General features: G+C 36.8%; 2 protein-coding genes across 2 annotated transcripts; both read right to left on the reverse strand.

The window, feature by feature from the left end:
• Positions 1-4055: 4055 nt before the first annotated feature.
• LOC125221187 (endoglucanase 12-like) lies at positions 4056-5978 on the reverse strand. Its single transcript, XM_048123313.1, has 4 exons — positions 5775-5978; positions 5202-5618; positions 4898-4984; positions 4056-4820 (listed from the first exon to the last, which is right to left on the reverse strand). The coding sequence occupies exons 1-4, from the start codon at positions 5976-5978 to the stop codon at positions 4056-4058; spliced, it is 1473 nt and encodes a 490-aa protein (XP_047979270.1).
• An 829-nt stretch (positions 5979-6807) lies between these two features.
• On the reverse strand, positions 6808-8376 carry LOC125221188 (xylan O-acetyltransferase 1-like). Its single transcript, XM_048123314.1, has 5 exons — positions 8024-8376; positions 7778-7949; positions 7513-7712; positions 7303-7449; positions 6808-7221 (listed from the first exon to the last, which is right to left on the reverse strand). The coding sequence occupies exons 1-5, from the start codon at positions 8374-8376 to the stop codon at positions 6873-6875; spliced, it is 1221 nt and encodes a 406-aa protein (XP_047979271.1). The 3' UTR covers positions 6808-6872.
• Between the last annotated feature and the right edge of the window lie 6342 nt (positions 8377-14718).

The raw sequence follows: 14718 nt of genomic DNA on the forward strand, positions 1-14718 counted from the left end.
ACTCAATTTGACATAGAGCTATATTAGAATAAAGAATTGAAATCTCCATGTCCCCTTTTTTTCTTTTCTTTTTTTTCCTTTTTAAAGGGGAGGGTGAATGTTTTTTCCTAAGGCCAAATTAAAAAAAGAAATGCTCTAACGTCGTTGACCAAATTATGCAAATGATCTCATAATATATTAATATTTAATTAGTAATGTGTTGTGAATTAGGAATGGGAAAACAATCAACCAAATAATGCAGTTTAAATTTTAACATGTGCAAAGGTATTTTAAATCAATTGATAGTAAAATACTACTATATGTTAGCAAAATAAGAACTTTTATGTGTACAGCTTTTATTTATCTATTAAGTACTACTAGTTCTTTAGCCATTTTGGATAAAATTGTTAGTGTGAATTTACTTAATGACTCACCATACTTCATGTAAACAAATAATTTATAAAAACTCATGTCACATTTCATGAAATATAAATCAAATTGTAAATTGGTGGGATATACGTTTTTTTTAACATAATCAAACTCATATGTTATACCCACTGTTTTGAGTATTATGTCGGTGATTTTTTATGCACTCTCTATTTTAAGGCATAATATGTTTTTATAAGCTGCCTAAGGTATAATAATATTATTTGAATACTAAATAGACATTTAATGGGTTATGGATGAGAGCCGAAACGAAGCACAGTGTTCGGCTTTGCTCATTTCCACCGTTTACTCTTTTTAAAATTTCAAATCATATTTCTATAAGACTATATTATACTCCACATTCACGCTAATATAACTCGTGCTAGTTTCTATTTTGTTTTTATATTTCATAGTTTAGCTCTGATATAAGAAATTCATCTCCAAGAAACGAAATATTGATAACATATTTTGACGGAAAAAAAATGAAAATGGAGAAACAGACATATTAAATGATTATAGAGAATGATAAAAATAATTTTATATATTTATTGTTTCTTATTAAAAACTGTACACATTTATAACATTCCCATGTGTGAATGCAAAAAGATAGGGAGTAGTATTTTTTTCATAAGAAAATAAATCAAATCATATAATTATTATAGAAATAAAATACAAAAATATAACTAAATAACATCAATAGGCAATAAAAAAATGTGTGTCTATATATGAACAGTAAAATAATAGGGAATAAAATACTACACTCACATAATAATTTGTTCAAATCTTATTGTTATAACAAAATAAACTCGATATATTTATGGACTTCATTAGTAGGCAAATCAAACTCAGATTCACACTTCACAAAGGAATGGTTACGATTTGCTACACAGACTGGGATTATAAAATTGGTTAACCATAATAGCAATTAATAAACCGAATATCTTTTGCAAATTCTGAAGATCAAAGTAGTCGAAATTATGAAAATTATCTTAATTTGATTTAGTACCTCAAAAGTCAAAATGTAACAATTATGAACCAAACTGACTTGCAGGTAACAGAGTATATATATGCAATTTCATAAAAAGCACCATAAATCAAATTAAATATATAAACTATTGGTTCCCAAATCAGTAAATATTTTCTCCATTAAAAAGAAACAATAAATAATAAAAAAATCATAAGACCGCAGTTATTTGGATCGATCTATAATTTGATCGGCATATCACTTCTGAGTAAAAAAAAATTAAACGAAAATATAAAAACGGTAATAAATCAAAAGACAGTAAAATAAAAATAAATCAGATCTCTACGAACAGAAATAGTAAAATAAGATTTGGAAAATTGATAAATACAGTAATTAATAAGTACTCCTACTTAGTATATTTTCAACCACCCAAAACTTTTCAGATTAAACAATGCTGCAGAAAAGCAAATAAGAAGGGCAGTTTGAAATCATTTTGGCTTCATGGTTACGAATTGAGTGGGCACTAATAAATCCCATCAACAAGACAGTGAAGCATATTTATTAAAAAACAATTATTTAATTGAAAAATATGAAAATCAAAATGAATGTGTTGATAGTATCCTATCAAAAATCTTAGCGCAATGACTTTATAGCTCAAGTCTCGAACTAACTAAAAATACTAGTAAGATTTTTGTAAAAGAGTCACAACTAAATAAATAGCTACTCTAAATACAATTCAACTGCAAAATCGGCCTTCTTTGATGCTTGTCCATGAAATTGTACACCAAATAAGCATAAAAATGACATTAGGAAGCAGAACTTGTGAGAAGAAGAAAATGGAGATGAGAGAAGAAGAAATGCTTAATTTGAGGATTATAAATTTTCGTGGGGGAGAAATATATAAAGTGGCAGTGGAAAAAGTTGTTAGTAAATTCGCAAGAAATATTGAAGCTGTTGAGATATGATTGGCTGTTGAATAGCATCGTATTCCTTTTTCAAGATTCCATTCCTCGAGTGACACTTATAATTTGAAATTATCTTTTTCATCTCTAAATTTCTTATTTTCACATGATCGGGAAATCAATTACTCGGGTACATTCTTGACATGATGAGATCAAAAAAAAAACTGCTTGGAACAAATTGAAATTGCTTAGAATTTGATTAAATGGCTCGAGTAATTGAAATGTTTTCCTTACTTAGGTTTCAAATTTATTACTATGTTGCTTTGAATTTTATTAGGTAGTATTATCATTTAAAAGTTGTAGTACTCTGTCATTTTACTTCCGTGCCATTTTATTTTTAGAGTGAACCGTTACTTTATATTGTTTTTGGTAACCCATAACAAAAATAACTCTGGTACCAAACATTTGATTTTTTTGTTATGGGGATATTTTTGGAATTTTCTATTTAAAAGAACCAAATATGTGATTTTTTTTCTTCCTTTCTTATTTCTTTTTTTCTTCTTTAGTTTATTCTTCTTTCTTTTTTCTTCATTTTCTTCTTTCTTTTTAGTATTTTATCTTCCTTTCTTCTTTCTTTCTTTTCTCCTTAGTTTATGTTTCCTCTTTTTCCTATTATCTTCTTTTTCTTCTTTCTTTTTTGTGTTTTATACATACATCTAATTGCATTCATAATATAAATCAACAACAAAACACCTAATTAAATTAATTATTTAAAGTAACTAAATCAATTGAATATTTTTAATTAAATTATTTATACTCATTTTAGGGTTAACCTAACTAAAAATATTCAACTCTAACTCTTTATCATTATGAATACAATTTACAATATTAAATTTTTATTAAGACTATATTGATTAATATAAAATAATAATTATTATTTATTAATTACTACTAGTTTTTACTATTATAACAATAATTTTATTATAGTAATTAAATATAATTATACCTATAATTATGATTAAGTATATTTAAATGATATTAAAAATAAATTAATTATTAATTTATAACATCAAAATAATAATATTAATATTGATTAATAATAATAGTATAAAGAGTGAGGAGAATGAGAGAAGATATTATAATATCACTTTGTACTAGTTTTGTCAATGCTCAAAATATCCTTTATGACATAAATGGAAAAATGAAATTATTTAGAGGGTATTTTGGGGTGAAAATTGCATCAGGTACCAAAAATGTGATTTATAGGTACCAAAAAACGATATAAAATAAAGATCAGATACTATTTATGTGCGAAATTGAAATATCATGTATCATTTATGTAGTTCACTCTTATTTTTATGTTTTAACAGAAAATTAACCTTTAGAAATAACATTAAAAAAATATTATACATCATTTAAGGGGAAATGGTATGTTATATGTATGTCCAATTCTTAGTTCAAAGGCAAGACGTATCATATCCTAAAATCATTTTACTTTTAAATTTTATTACATTTTTTATGCACTGGCTGCTTATAGTTTTGTACTTAGTATGCTCGCTAAGAATAGTCTTAAAGTGAATATAGAAGGCAAGAGTTTTAACATAAAATTAAAGAGAGAGAAATAAATATAATTGAAATACGGAGTATTATTAATAGAGAAAGTGGTCGACATTAGGAAAAAATTATCATAACCAGTACTCCGTACTGACTACATAATCCTAACATAAAAGTAACTAAAAAAAAATTAAAACTAAAAGTAGGAGTTGTGAATGTTTTAAAATGATCTAAAATCGAAGAGCAAGGCTTGCTAAAACCCCAACGAGCGGTGCAACATTTGCAGTGGCAGGCTCCGCTTGTTGGTAATTCTCTCTTTTATCATTATATTCGTCGTTTCGATTGGGCCCCCCTACAACGGCCCCATAGACAACATTAGGGTTATCTGCATTCTTGTGGAACCACTCTTCAAAACCTCCTTGGCAGCTCACCGGGCGCGGATCTTTCTTGATTGACACTATAGACGCTCCTCTATGGTGCACTCTTTTGGGATAGTTTGTTCCAAATCCAACCATGTAACTCATCCCCTTAGGGTTTAACCCTAGAATGTAATCCACTTGTGACCTAGCAAATGTGACCAAGTCGTAAGACGAGACCGGCCCATGAGGGCATTGGATGGTGCTTCTAGTATTGGCCAGGGTCTCTGCGTACGCAGCGGCCAGGAATGATGCGGTAGCAACATAGTGAAGATTGTTCCATTCTTGAAACCATAAGAGACCGGCGTACGTTCTTGGGACGTTGAAGCTTCCTTTTTGGATGCAATTGCAAAGGAATTGCTCACCGTTGTTCTTCATCTCGTATACCTCTCCACCATTTGCCCACATCTTTTTCTCCAGAGTGCTCATTGCCACAAGGAGTTGGGCACCTGCATATTTGTCGTCCCACGAAAACATGGTTCGTGCGCCTCCTGAATTTGAGGATTTGGTAATGAAATTATGGTAGTTGTTGTCGTTGGTGGCCCTGCCTAACCAGGCTGCAGCCCACACCAATTCATCCTATACCAAATCAAACACAATCTTATTTACTTCCAAACAAAATTGCAAAAAAAACATGATTCTAGTTTAATATCAACCTCATATCCACTGCTTGAATAGAATTGTCCAGCCGTTGGAATGCTATTTTGGTATTGACCGATGTACTTTGTGGCAAACTCAAACAACTGCAACAAATTGCAAATTAGTATATCAAGGTGATAATCCGTTTTCTAGATAAAATTATATCTTAAATTATATTAAGATATAATTTAGGATTGATTTGTGAGATTATTTTAGTTAGAGAAATCTGACTATGACTAATTATCACATGATTATCCAAGTTGTGAGATTCACTCTCATGAACTAAAGTATTTATAATCTTGCAAATCGAACAGCCTCTACCTGTTTTGCATGGTTAAGAAGCGTGGAGGAATAAGTACGGAGTCCATGTGCGTTGAAAGCAATGGAGGCTGCAGCCAAAGCGGCTGCGGTTTCAGCAGCGAGATCAGAGCCGGGATGTTGGGCGTCGATCTTGTAAGCGGGGCGGGGTGTGGTCATGTCTTCGGGCCTTTGCCAGCAAGCATGGTTGGAGCCGCCTTCTCCGACTTGGCCGTAGAGCACATTGGGCTCCGGATGGGCTTTAATCATATAATCCGTTCCCCATTTTATAGCATTCAAAGCATTCCACAGCTCCTTGCGGGCCTCCAGCTGAGGCCCAAATTGCACCACACTCCATGCCAGCATCGTCACTGTGAACGCCATCGGAAGCCCAAATTTAACGTTGTCACCGGCGTCATAGTATCCTCCCACCAAATTAATCTACATTATGAAATAAGGGTTACACTTGCACTTCTTTTTAAATTTTAGTAGGCAAATGAATATAAATTTCAAATATGGGACTCGATTCCAAGACCACTGGCCTTAGAATTAACCACGTTACCACTAGGCCAACACACTGCACGTACACTTACTTACCCCAGCATTATTGCCATCACGAAGAGCTGAATCGCCACGCCATTGCACTCGTTGATGTGGAGGTAATTTGCCGGATCTTTGTGCCTCAAAATACAGCAAAGATTTGGTTAATGCATCTCCATAGTCAAATGAAGCAGCACCATTCTGCAACAACAACAACACAACACATAAACCAAAGCTCAAGTAACGCAAACCAGACGACATTATTCTACTTTTCTACGTATCATTAATTCCTACATTCACTATTTATACTAACCAATAACCTTTCTTTAACCTATTCAAAATTCTCAGCAAAATTTACTAATAATTTACTACCGTAATTAGTGCAGCTATTGATTAGCCTCTGAAAGGAAATAGCATCGACTCATTTTTCTAATTTGAAAATAAAATAAATGCTTCTCAAAGTCTGCGTATTAATATATAGAAAGAGATCTCTTTGGTCAAAATGAGCCAAGGTATCCGAATATTTTCTCACTATAGTTAGTCTCATACTAATATTAATTCCATTCTAGTTAAAATAAATATTCATTTCATAACTATTGAATTTGTTTCACTAGGAATAGTCTTATCATAAATTTATGGGCAGATCTTCTTCTCCCCTAAGTTGTGACTTGGATAGACAATTATTGCCTTCATTTTCTTCCGCAAATTTTTGATTCACAACTTCATATCATTCAGCCTCCAGCTATATATTCTTCAATCGTATTGGCTTGGGAAGAGCTGAAGATAGTTTTTGAAAATTACTAAAAAATTTAAAAGTAGAGGAAAAAAAATGTGATTACCCCTAAATATATGGACTATTCAAGATATTAAAATATATTAGGGAATCCAACTGTTCATAACCTAATTTGTAAATTCACTCCAAAATAAAATACTAATTCAAGTCCACTACCACCACCAATGTAATTAAATTAGAGATATTATGGATGACTAGCAAAAATTTAAATAAAAAATCTTAGAAAACTCACTCTGAATAAACAAATCTAGATACACTAGTAACAAAAGAGTCAATTACTTACAATTTCATTTTCTATTCACTTGTATATGCAATTTCATATTACAAACACATTTCCAAAATCAATAAAATTCCAGCAACGGTCAAGATGCAGAGATGATTCGAGCGTAAAGGAGCTCGTTCCACGTGTCCGGCAATCCAGGGAGGCACCAATGTATGCAGTCGGCAAACGCCGCCGGATCCGCCTTCTGCTCCGGCGTCAGAATCTTCCCATACCTGATGGTGTGGACAGCCGTGTGCGCGTCCTTCCGGTACTCGGAGAGGCGCGTGATGTCGAGGAAACTCACAGGCACTCTCATCCCCCTAGTCACGCTCGCCGCCACCGCAAACAGCCTCCCGTCCGTCCCCACGTCCAGCGCCGGCGTCGCATTGACGATCGGAGACGTCTCTCTAGCGCACTTCACGCCCTCCGCGTTTCCCCAATCCGAGCTCCTGCAGCCCCGAATCCGATCAATTAATTAACAAAACGAAATTGAAATCGATTTGATTTGAGGAATTTGGTGTTTTAATTACTTGATGTGAAGAGGCGACATGCTCATGAAGAAAACTTTGGTGCGATTTGGATCTACATTTTTCTCGATCCATTTGGACCAAGTGTTGAGCACGCTTCTGTAGGCCACTTCCCTTTCCACTTGCTCGTATTCGCTCGAAGTTTGGTGCCTGCAAATTCAACGCACATAATTACTAGCTCTATTTGCAAATGTTCAAACTTGTATTACTTACACAACTTTCATGGAGGGAGTGTTCATCCACCAAATGTAAGTGTTGAAAATGAGGTAGTCCACATTTTTCCAATTGGTGCCATGTTTTTGGATTGATTTAGGCAAGATGATGCGATCCGAGACGCTGTGCATATTTGGGTCATCAGAGTTTGACTCTACCAAGAATGGGGCCCAGTAGAATTCCACTGTAGCATTGTAATCCTGCAAAATTTAATGTTACTCCATATTTTTAGTTTTGAATATAGAGAAAACTGAAAAGAATTAACCTGAAATTTGAAAATGGACAATGAAGCAGTGATGTGGAGGCTCTTTTTGGAGGGAGGGACAAGAGATTGCAACAAACAAATCATGGATTCCCACTGATTACGATTCAACGAGTCTCCGACGAACATCAGTCTCTTATTCCTCAATTTGTTAAGCAACAATCTTGGCCTAAACCTGAATCAATAATTAATCAATTAATGTGATCCTAAATTAAGTAGTAGTAATTGATTAATTCAAGAAAGTCTTACTTGGGCAAAGAGCAATCTCGAGGCTGCCACCTCCAATTCTGATAAACGGAATCTTTCCTTCCGTTTCGCATGCAGGTGACCTGCGCCGTTAAGAACTTGCATTCATCCTCTCGGTAGAGAGGGCGAGTGACGTTATCGAAAACCCAATTCCCCGTGAATAAATCGCACTCTTCACCATTCGATTTCAAGACGGTTTCTTGAATGTGAAGGGCTTTGGATCGAGAGAATGGGAAGTCGGCGATGTACATGAAGCAGCCCAGGAGGAAGACGGAGGCCACGACCATGAAAATCGGGAGGTTGGGCTTCATGGCGGCGGAGAGGATGAAATTGTGGCGGAGGGAGGAGGGCTCCATCAGAAATTGGGGGAAATTTAAAAAGAATATTTTGACGATCAAACAATGAAGAAGGCCACCGACTTGCTATTTATGGTTGATGGAGTTTCAAAAGGGGGATTTTGGGGGGGTCGAATTAGCTACTGTGAGAGTGAGAATTTAATTGAAGATTTTTTTTTTAGAAAAAGCGGGCAAAGTCCGACAAAAAAATATCAAAAAACACCTAATTTATCATGTAGAAGCTAAATATTAAGTTTTGTGGGTGGATTCTCCAACACATGAACGTCGTTGTGCACCGAATAAGCATAATGTGATAAGTAATCAGCAACAAAGTTCCCTTCCTTCCCTGTGCACATGTCGCAGCATGATCGAGTTAAAATCATGAAGTATTTTGCGGATTCTCAACACAATTGTTCAACAAATAGTAGAGATTTCAAAGTGTTCCAAGACCATAGCAACAACTCAAGAACTATCGCTTTCTACTTCCAAAACTTGCACACCCAAACTTCTAGCCAACTCTACTCCATGAAAAATACACCAAATCTCAGCAAGTAAAATATAACAAATCCCGATATTATTTATAAATCAATGTCTCTAGTTACATGCGTCATCTCTAATCAATCCTCCGCCATAGGCACGGCCAGATATCAGCTCTAAGGAAGCATCCGTGTTCAACTTTAGAACCCCATGTGAAGGTGACATCCAACCAACTAAAGTTGCACTTTGTATCACCCTTTCACCAACATGAGCCACCAACTTGACATCACGAATATTCTTAGTCATAGTAATGGTATGTGAAATAACAGCCTCTGAACTCAACTGACCCTGCGTAACAAAAGCACACCTTTTTTTTCCAAATGAGCCAACATCCAACACCAAAAATAGTGCACCACCTCATCCCACTCCCCATAGTTAAATTAGAGCTCACATTACGAAGCACCCAATCATCAAAACTTAGCGTATGGTCAAAGAACCACTCCAAACCAACCCATGTTCGTCACGCATCAACGCAGTCACAAAGAATATACATTCGAGTTTCTAAATGACAACCACACAAGTCATAGCCCCCATCCAAAAATAAGCATCGCTTTACCATCTCATCATTAACCAAAATATCGTTATTTAGTAACAACCAGAAAAATGTTTTAATTCGTTGGGGCCATTATATGTCGTTTTAATAGAGAACTTGCATGTCGATGATGGCCCCCAGAAAGCCTCATCCTCACATTCTATTGTTAGGTGGGATGATTGTTGAGATTAGTTCAACGATCTTAGGAGGTAAGAATGGATGTTTAAACTTAAATTTGGTATTTTTGACAAAATAATTCACCATCTTATAAAGAAGATAATCTGGGATTGGTTGCGTCCCCCACTGCAGAAAGGGGCTCCAAATTTGGAACCCAACGATGATTCGAAAATTGTATTGTATCTCCCTTCCCCGAAGTCCACAATATCCTCTTCCTCATCATCTCCATCCATGTACTGCATACAAGTCTCCAAAACGGTGTACAAACCGCAAGAGCAATAGGCCTAAAGTCAGACCATGGTTCAAACTTATATTTGGAACGTAAAATACTTCCCCACAAAGAGTTGGGATTGTTAATGAGTCGCCAACAAGCTTTTCATTCCCAAAGCCCGATTCACCGCATGCAAATTAAAAATTCCAAGTCCCCCATCATCCTTGGGTCGAATTACCTTATTCCAAGCCACTTTGCTAACTTATGACCCCACAGAAATCTCCTGATTGATTTTCCATTGCATCACAAAAACCTATAGGCAAATTGACGTCTGCATCACGTAAATTGGCATTGTATCCAATACAGATTGGGCTAGGGTAGCTCTTCCTGCTAAAGAGAGATGAGTTGCATTCCAGTTAGCTATCTTTCCTTTCATCTTCCGGAGAATATAAGCATAGGTTTCTTTATTAGGGCATCCGCAATGGTGCGGACGATGCATCGTCCGCCAACCATCGTCCGCGCCCAATAGATCGTCTGCGAACGATGCGCGGAGGATACCCATCGTCCGTCGCATCGTCCGCCACTGTGGACGACGCGGACGATGGGCACACGTTTCGAAATTTTTTTTGAATTTTTTCAAAATTTTTTTCTTATTTAAACTCTACTATTCACTACCATTTCACACACTCCAATTTCACATCTCTTCAATTTCTCTTCAATTATTCTCTCTCATCGACTCAAAAATGAATCCCGACGACTACGATTTGAGTACATCGGATGGCTGCAGACGGGCCTTGACTCGAGCCTTGTTCGATGCCGTTAATGAAGCCAAGGCGGAATGCTTGGCACAAATGCAGCGGGAGCAGGCGGCGGCGGCGGCGGAGGCGCGGGTCCCTCGCTCGATACGACGGCGGACGTTTGTCCCCCGCGAGCACGACGTAGCGCATGAACGTCTGTTCGCAGATTATTTTGCCGAGAATCCAAGGTGGGGCCCAAATGTTTTTCACCGCCGTTTTAGAATGAGCCGAGATCTTTTTCTCCGCATTGTGCACACGTTGGAGGCCCGTGATGAGTACTTCCAAGATCGGGAAGACGGGATCGGAAGACCCGGACTTACGCCGTTGCAGAAGTGCACGGTTGCGATCCGCCGTTGGCCTACAAGACAACATCGATATGTTCGACGAGTACCTTTACGTCGGGGATACAACTGGCCGCGAATGTCCGAAGAATTTTTGCAAGTTAGTTGTGGAGGCTTTTGGCGACACATATTTGCGACGCCCGACTGCTGACGATTGCCAAAGCCTGATGCGGATGCACGAGACGGTGCACGGCTTCCCCGGGATGCTAGGGAGCATCGACCGTATGCACCGGCATTGGAAGAACGCCCGACGGCCTGGAGAGGCCAATTTACTAGCGGCTACAAGGGCAGCCACCCGACGATGATCCTAGAAGCCGTCGCTGACCACCGCCTCTGGATCTGGCATGCCTACTTTGGTGTAGCCGGGTCGAACAACGACATCAACGTCCTCAACTCATCCACCCTATTCGCCGATCAGTGCAGGGGTCGCGGTATTCGGTTCACTGCCAACGGCCGCACACATCATATGGGGTACTACTTGGCCGATGACATATACCCTAGGTGGCTTGTTTTTTTTAAGACGATCAGCTGCCCAATTGGTGAGAGGAGAGTCTTGTTTGCGGCAAAGCAGGAGTCCGCGCGGAAGGATGTGGAGCGGGCTTTTGGGGTGCTCCAATCGCGGTGGGCAATCGTGAAAAGTCCGGCGCGTTTCTGGTACAAGGAAGTCATCGCCGGCGTCATGTATGTTTGCATCATCATGCATAACATGATAGTCGAACAAGAACGTGGCCATGTCACCAATTGGGTGGATGATGAAGCCGAATCTAGCTCCAGTAAGGCGACCTCGCCGGTCACTCGAGGATTAGCGACTGGCTTCGGTGCGGTTCTAGAGCGACAAGCCTCAATGCGCAACCAACAAGACCACACTCAGCTCATGACCGACATGATTGAAGAAGTTTGGACCCGCAACCGCCGCCGTTGAGAAATTGTAGTTTTTTTTTTCGTATTGTAATGTTTGAATTTTAATGAAATGAAGTTTTAGTTTTCCAAATTTTGAAGTATTTAAATATTCAAATAATAGAAAAATGCTTAGGGCGTCGCTTAGGGCGGGCTATAATCCGCCCCACTGCAGGTGGAATAGGAGGAGGATAAAATGCCGACGTGGCGGTGCATAGGGCGTCGCTTAGGGCGTCCCATTGTGGATGCCCTTTTAACCTTTTTATGCAGAATGGGGACCCCTAGCCCTAGGTACCGACCCAAACTGTCCACTTCTTGTACTCCCAACATCTCCCTCAATCTTGTTCTTTCAATATAGCGTACATTCTTAGAAAATAATAAAGATGTTTTAGCAATACTAACTTTCATACCTGAGCTATCACAAAAATCCTCCAATATATGTAAAATAGATTCTGCGGTCATTAACCCTGCTTCTCCAAAAAATAGGAGATCATCCGCAAAAAATAGGCGAGTGAGTGTCGGTCCATTCTTACAAAATTTGAAAGGTTTCTACACTCCTTTCCTAACAGTTTGACTAATGACATGTGTTAATCTCTCCATGCAAAGAACAAGCAAATAAGGGGAGAGTGGGCATCCCTGTCGAAGCCCTCGAGACGGAATAAACCTCTCCGTCAAGTTCCCATTCCATAAAACTTGCATTGTACTCGTGGAAACAGACGCCATGATCACATCAATTATGCTCGGTGGCAATCTTGCCTCATTCAAAGTATTAAATAGAAAAGCTCAACTTACTCTGTCATATGCCTTCTCCAAATCCACCTTCAACGTCATGACACCTCGCTTTCCGATCCTATACCGCATAGAAAGGACTGCCTCTTGTGCTAGAACAATATTATATGTAATGTGTCTCCCATAAACGAATTGACCTGTGTCGGACCCACAAGGGCAGGCATAAGGTTCTTCGACTGACTAGCAAGGGCGGACCCAAGTGTATTGGGGGAGGGGCTTAAGCCCTCAATATATATATATATATATATTTTTACTTCTTTTTCTGTTAATTGTTTTTTAAAATTATTCAAATTTAGTGTAAATTATAGTGTAAAAGTCCCTACAAATTATCTAAATAACTCAAATATATACTTTAAAACAAAATTAAAAAATCTCAACCTCTATCGACAAATATTTCTGCGCCCGCTACTGCCGACTAGCATACCAATGTGGCAATATGATGCGATATGTCTTTCAAAAGTTTTACAAATGGAAGCATTTAAGGTCCCACTTCCAAATAGATAAACTATAAAAGTAAACTATGAAATTATAATAAATGATTTTGCACATTCCGTATATAATAAATGGACCATATTACTCTAATTTTTGTATGTTCGTATTAATTTTAGTTGTTTTTTAATATTTTAAATATAATTGTTATCTCCTGCCGCAATCATCTAATATATATATTTTTTGTGAAATTTTGACATGATACGTTGAAAATGATTTATATTAGTAAAATTTAGATCATTTTATTTTTATTAACTATTTTTTATCTTTTAATATAACAAATATACATTTATATAGTTAGAGAAATGATATGCTATATACCTTAGCTAATGTGCAACAATAAAATGAAAAAAATTGCATTATAGAATTATTTATGTAACCAATTTAATTTTGGCATTCAATGCTAATAAAATTTAATTACAATTTTTTGTTTGTGTAGATTTTTGTATATATATGTATGTATGTATACATAAAACAATTTCATCAAATCTTAAATGGGGTGCAATATTATATTAATACTCACTTGACTTGACGAATATTGCATTTTATTATCACTTGTGTGTGTATAAATCTATGTACATATTATGTGTATATTTGATCATGCAAAATATTTGGCATGGTTTCAATAATTTACAATAATATCTTTTTATAGAAAAATTAAATGTATTTTCATAATTTATGCATCTAGTTGAAATCTAGTTGGAAATGAGACTTTATATGTTTCCACTTGTCAAAATTTTATTAATAAGACATACCATATCACATTGTCACTTGGTTATGCTATGACTGGGTATGCTATGACTAGGGAATTTTTTCTCATTTATTGTGTGTGTTTTCATAGGGTTATTCATTCCATTAAGAAATCAATTTTTAGTAGGATACTCACACGCTACATACACACACACATTTGCTGAAAACATACACATTCACACAATAGATAATGTATCTCAATCTAGAGTAATTTTGCCTTTACTTTGTTTATGTATGTATGGAACGAAGAATGTTATTTTGGTTACTGTGAATAGCTCCATATAGTACAAAATAAATTTATTGCATTCGTGTGTGCGTGCGCGTGCACCAAATTATGCGTCTAAGAAGCTGTCTAAGATGTCACCTGTGTTTGTGTATCCAGTGTGTGTGCTATGTGTGTGTGCAGCATGTGTGTGCAATTTGTGTGCGTAGTGTGTGTGTGCGCGCGCAATTTGTGTGCATAGTCTATGTGTGTGTGTGCGCAATTTGTGTGCATAGTCTATGTGTGTGGGTGCAATTTGTGTGCATAGTGTGTGTGTGTGTGTGTGCGCGCGCGCAATTTGTGTGTAGTGTGTGTGCGCGCGTGCAATTTGTGTGCATAGTTGTGTGTGTGTGTGTTCGCGCGCGCAATTTGTGTGCGTAGTTCTGTGTGTGTGGGGTGTGTGTAACGTGCGTAATGCTTGTTTGTGTCCAATCTGATAGTTATATAGCTATTTGAAATTTCAATCATCTAATTTTAATATAGAATTCAAATTGTTGAATTTGAAGGAATTGGAATTGTAATTCAATTCTAAATCCAAATATTTTATGGTACCAAACATTGGATTTGGAATTCAATACTCA

The sequence above is a fragment of the Salvia hispanica genome, chromosome 4, assembly GCF_023119035.1.
Source record: "Salvia hispanica cultivar TCC Black 2014 chromosome 4, UniMelb_Shisp_WGS_1.0, whole genome shotgun sequence".
NCBI classification, from domain to species: domain Eukaryota; kingdom Viridiplantae; phylum Streptophyta; class Magnoliopsida; order Lamiales; family Lamiaceae; genus Salvia; species Salvia hispanica.